Source organism: Hipposideros armiger, unplaced genomic scaffold (genome assembly GCF_001890085.2).
Source record: "Hipposideros armiger isolate ML-2016 unplaced genomic scaffold, ASM189008v1 scaffold_582, whole genome shotgun sequence".
NCBI classification, from domain to species: domain Eukaryota; kingdom Metazoa; phylum Chordata; class Mammalia; order Chiroptera; family Hipposideridae; genus Hipposideros; species Hipposideros armiger.
The window spans coordinates 1,324,374-1,330,439 of record NW_017731932.1 but is presented as its reverse complement, the minus strand read 5'-3'; the positions used below and the strand labels follow the sequence as shown (position 1 = coordinate 1,330,439).

Sequence of the window (6,066 nt, the reverse complement as noted above, 5' to 3'; positions counted from 1 at the left end):
TGATGTCCTTCCGAATTCTTAGTTATCTAGTCCTCCAGGCTGTTTCTGTGACCGTCTCAATATAATTTAATATTTCATGATTATTTAAATGAATGTACAAATAGGATTCTTTTCCGATCTCTTGATGAAGCAAAAGGGGATTTCCACCTCACACTGAGCTGTGAAGGCATTTGAAGAGCAGAAGACTTTTACGTAGCTTGTTTCATAGTAATGGTACAATGTTCAGCGTGGGTTTCAGTTTCAACTGGAACCTGACAGAAAGCAGATATACTATAGTTATCTCTAAGAGTATAGCTTATTCAAAAAACAACAGTTGGTATTCAACAAAGATGTTAAACTAAGAAAAAGCAATTTGGTTCTTTCTACAGGACACTAAAGCTTGTGAGACAAATTGTCTCACTATATATATATATATATATATATATATATATATATATATATATATATATATATATATATTTCCTTACCTTACAGGTAATTTGAACTTACCAAGTATGATTTTTCTCAACATTTCATAGTTGCAAAATAAAACAAAACAAAACAAACAAAAGCAAAATGTATACTGCTTATTACATTTACCGATGATATTTCTCTAAAATTACTACTACTGATGCAATTTCCACACTTCGGATATAAGAAAGGCATGTGCATCAAGGTAGGACAGGCTATCAGGAGGTCACAATATTATAAACAATATTTTAAGTGATTTAAATGCCAATTTCATGGAATCACTGTTGTATTTAATGCTATAAAATTCTATGTTTATACTTATTTTTCTTTGAGATCACTTAGAGACTGCTGTCACTGTAATTTTCATTGTAACCAGTATTATTTCTATTTTTTTAAAGGAAGCTTTCATACCTACCATATTTTGAACCTAATAATTCTCTTACCTTAATCTGTCATCCACCACTTACTGTGGTATATTTTTTATTCATATATTGTTAGGGATATTCAGACACATTTTTTGATTACATAAAATGTTTATCTGTGTTTTGTATTATATCATAGTTTGAAGGCCATTCCTGTTGCCTTAAAGTGTAGAAGAATTTAAAGTAACATTCCAGAATCCATGTATATCTCATCTTTAGTGTATTTTATTTCACCTCTACAGCATTGTGTAACATAGTGACTTCAAACTACACTATCCAAGGCATATGTGTTCAAAGTTACATTAAAGGTACAGTATCTCTTTATCCAAAGGGAGTTTTTATGAATCTTCATTATATGAAAACAATGCCAATACTTACTCAGGGACTGATGGGAGGGATAAGTGAATATTAAATGATCCAAAATATTGGTTTTGTGCATGAGAATAAAGAGTTTTGAATAACTTAAGTATTTGCCCAAAGTAACCCTTTGTATATGCCATAAATGGAGATACAACTGAGATTATATCTACGTGTGTATCTAGATATGCATGTGTCTCATATGTTTCTGCATATAAAGACAAGTAATTCTCACTGCAATCTGTTACAATTTTTTTAATTTTTACACGTGTCCAATTTCTGTCAAGTGTGTTAACTATTTCAGCCTGTATCACCTCTAGGCATAAAAGATTTTTAGGACTATGTGTTGAGGTAGAGGGTTCTATACATTTTTGGAATTTGTGATTTAAAATTTTTATTATAATTGTTATGTAATTGTGCAATCCAATTTATTACATAATTGACATGTGTATTGTCATAATATTAAATTTAATTTACATGTCACTATGTGATTGCAATTATATAAATAAGAAAACTTTAAAGAATAGCATAATAATTTATATATGTAACACCCAAACTTTTAACATAGTTCTAACTTTTTTCATATTTCCTTTATATATCTGTGTCTATATATCTGTATCTAGTTCTATACATTTATATATATCTACATATATCTATATACTGTATACCTACTGGTATCTATTTATGTATCTATCTGTGTAACTATGTATCTATTGATCCATCTACCAATCATCTACCTTTCTATCTATATCTATCATCTGTCTATCTATCTATCTATCTGTCATCTATCTATCTATCTATCTATCTATTTATCATTTAGCTAGCTAATCTATCTATCTATACCATCCTGGTTTCTTAACCTTGGCACTATTGCTATTTTGGATTGGATACTAGGTATTGTAGAATGTTTAGAAGCATAGCTGACCTTTAACCCTAATGCCAGTTGCACCCTACCTCCCAGTTGTTACAACCCAAATGTCTTCTAGACACTGAGCAATCTCCTTGGTTAGTAAAATTCCTCCAGGCATGAACCACTGACTATCTCTGGCTCTATCTTTATTTAGGTAGACAATTATTTGTGGGAGGTGGGTTTATTTTCATATATCCAAATTGGAAAGCTTGGATGTATCTTGATTATACTAGTTTTGCAACTAAAAATCTCCCAGATAATAATACACAGAAACTATTGACTATGCTGATGTCTCTTTCCACAATAGGCTTTCTGATAACCTGCATGGAAACACAAAATCTAACGGTGTTGAATGAATTCATTCTCATGGGGATCACAGACCGCCCTGAGCTGCAGGCTCCATTATTCGGGCTTTTCCTTGTCATCTATGCTGTCTCAGTGGTGGGCAACTTGGGCATGATCATCCTCACCACGATGGACTCCAGGCTACAGACACCCATGTACTTCTTTCTCAGACACCTGGCTTTCACCGATCTTGGTTATTCAACAACTGTAGGACCCAAAATGTTAGTAAATTTTGTTGTAGATCAAAATACAATCTCCTATTATTTTTGTGCTATACAGCTAGCTTTCTTTCTTGTGTTTATTGTTAGTGAAATTTTTATTCTATCAGCAATGTCTTATGACCGCTACGTGGCCATCTGTAACCCTCTGCTCTACCCAGTCATCATGTCACCAAGGGTATGTCAGCTGCTGGTGGCAGTCCCCTATCTCTACAGCACATTTGTTTCTCTCCTAGTCACTGTGAAGACGTTTAATTTGCCCTTCTGTGGCTACAATGTCGTCAGCCATTTCTACTGTGACAGTCTCCCCTTGTTATCTTTGCTCTGCTCAAATACGCATGAAATTGAAATGATTATTCTGATTTTTGCTGGTTTTGATTTGATTTCATCCCTTCTGATAGTTCTTGTGTCTTACCTGCTCATTCTTGAATCCATTCTCAGGATGAACTCTGCTGAGGGTAGACACAAGGCTTTTTCTACCTGTGGATCCCACCTGACTGTGGTCATAGTATTCTATGGGACTTTGATATTTATGTATGTGCAACCTGAGGCCAGTCATTCCTTTGACAGTGATAAAGTGGCTTCCATATTTTACACCCTTGTTATCCCCATGTTGAATCCCTTGATCTATAGCCTGAGGAACAAAGATGTGAAATGTGCACTACAAAGGGTGTGGAAAAAACTACGTAATCTTTTTTCTTAAAGTTTACATACAATACGATTCATATAAACTAGGTTATGGGCTTTAAATTTTGCTCTATGTGCCTCCAAAGAAAAAACGAGCACAAATGGATTCAACATATGTTTATTGTTTTCTATATGCTAGACACTTCTAATTGCTGTACACAGATGAATGAACAAAATAGTAAAAATATTTGCCTTCCTTGAGGAAGACAGATGGATTATAGGCATAAATTAAGTCAATGTTATTATAGAGTAGAATGTGTTAGGTGGATATAGACAGAAAAAATGTCTATCAAGGATTCTGGTACTTTTCTCATCTATCAGGATTAAATTATAGTGTGTGTGTGTGTGTGTGTGTGTGTGTGTGTGTGTGTGTGTGTGCGCGTGTGTAAGCTCTTTTCTTTCCTTTGGTTTTAGCCTTCATATGCTTCCCTGGCATTTTTAGAATGATATTTTATAATGGTTATGTCTCTGATAGCTGATGATTTGAAGTACTGAGTCATATTACTTTGCTCAAATACCCCTCTTCTAAAGACTGGTATCCCATTTTTTCCTCCCAGTGCCTCTCTCCCATTTATGAGTCTATTAACTAAACATACTTTATAGTTCAACAATCTGTAGTTTCTTATTGGCACCTGATTTTGTCTTAATCAGTCCATTTTATTGATATTGGAGGATACTCAAATTAAAACATATCTTTGAGGCCCGTCAGAAGCTTCCAGGATTGTACTGTTTTATCCCCCAAGTGGTTCTTGCTTAATAACTGGCTGTTTGGTTTTGGAGATTGCAATATTTCCTCTCTCTTTGAAAAAAAGTAAGTATCCATGTATCCTTGCGTAAGCAAACTATTTTATCATAAATTAATCGTGGTGCCTCTCTTTTCTTAGGCTGATGTTTCCCAATTTTGATCAGTATTGATTATACACTGTGTTTTAACTGAATTTCATTGTTTAACTGCATTCACTGATTATCTTACTTGTGGGAAACAAAGGGAAATAATCTTGTTTTTATGATGCCATATTTCTAATGTAAGTGAGGCCTGATGCCTGACAAGGACGTAGTTATCTTATCTTTGGTACATAGTTGTTCCACATTATTCTCCACATTTTCCCAGATGCTTACTTTTATTTTTATTTTCCTTTTGCTTGCTTTTTTTCTTATTATTATTCCTGGAATTTTATTGAAACTCTTAATTGATAATATTTGCTTTGCTCGCCATCATGCAATAAAATTCTGTTTAGCCAATGAATATTTAATAAAAATACTTCATTGGAATAAAATTTTAAAAGTGCATGATACAAAGCAACCAAGGTGTCTTCAGTAGGAGCATGGGACATCCAGACAATGGAATATTATTTAGCACTAAAAAGAAATAAGCTGTCAAACCATGAAAAGATATGGTGGAACCTTAAAAGCATGCTGCTAAGTGAAAGAAGCCAATCTGAAAAGGCCGACTGCTATATATTTCCTACTATATGACATTCTGGAAAAGGTAAAACTATGGAAGCAATAAAAAGATGAATGGTTGTCGGGGGTTAGGGCACAGGGAAGGATGAATACAAGGAGCATGGAGGATATTCAGGGTAGTAAAAATACTTTGTATGAAACTATAATTGTGGATACAAGCCATTATTTATTTGTTTAAACCCATCGAATGCACACCACCAAGGGCGAACCCTGATGTAAAGTATGGAGTTTGGGTGAAAATTATGTGCCAAAGTACGTTCATCGATTGTAACAAATGCACCACTGTGGTGGGGGCTGTCAATTATGGATGGGAGAGACTGCATGTGTTGGGGCAGAGAATATATGGGAAATCCCTGTCCCTTCTTCCCAATTCTTCTGTGGACAATTTTTTCTGAAAAATAAAGCCTTAAATACAAAAAAAAATGCATGATACAGTGTCATGTGAGGATAAATATTATCAAAGTGTTGATGCAATAAAAAAGGATTTTTAAGATCATCATAAAAACTACCAGGTAATAATATCTCACATTTTGAGCATTCTTCCTGTCGTGATGAATTTAGTTAGCACAACAGCTCTATGAGATAGGTTCTATTAAAACATGAGGTTACAAAATGGAGATTCCAAGAGGTTAAGTAAATTGTCACAGTCCACTAAGGTATTAAGTGTTAAACCAGGTTTCAAAGCCAGGTGGTTAAATTCATGCTCAAGACTTTATGTTCTTCACAAGTACCCTAAATTGTATGTTAATGTCATTTTTATGTTTCACTGATGTTGCTCCAGAGATGACAAAAGGTAAAACTTTACTTCGGGCAGATGTCAAATTAGAGGAGGAGAAAGACTACAAAGATTAAAAAATAACAAAACAGTGAAAGCCATGTCTGGCATGCACACGTGCGCGCGCGCACACACACACACACACAAAATGAATTCAAGAAAGATATAATGAGTCTATTAAAAACAAACAAATTGACTCAAAGAAATATAAATTAATCAGGCCTTTTTTAATGAGCGATTTTGCTCAACCGGAAGCCAAAACAAAGTGAAGATAGGACATACTCTGAGTAGATCTGTAATAAATCAGAAGAGCAATGAGCATGAGAATTAAGTTGTTAGAAACATGCTGAAAAAGAAATAAACAAGGAGACTCCCATTTTAAGAAATAAGTTCTGTTCTAAGACATTCAGCTCCCTCTGAGAAATAAAGATTGAGACA

At 34.1% G+C, this 6,066-nt stretch overlaps 1 protein-coding gene across 1 annotated transcript; it reads left to right on the top strand.

The window, feature by feature from the left end:
• The first annotated feature begins 2,463 nt into the window (after nt 1-2,463).
• On the top strand, nt 2,464-3,405 carry LOC109371629 (olfactory receptor 8K3-like). The gene has a single exon (XM_019624249.1). The coding sequence runs from the start codon at nt 2,464-2,466 to the stop codon at nt 3,403-3,405; it is 942 nt and encodes a 313-aa protein (XP_019479794.1).
• The last annotated feature ends 2,661 nt before the right edge of the window (nt 3,406-6,066 follow it).

Excerpts from the sequence above, each read along its gene's own strand:
- LOC109371629 (XM_019624249.1), top strand. The coding sequence starts at position 2,464 with ATGGAAACACAAAATCTAACGGTGTTGAATGAATTCATTCTCATGGGG.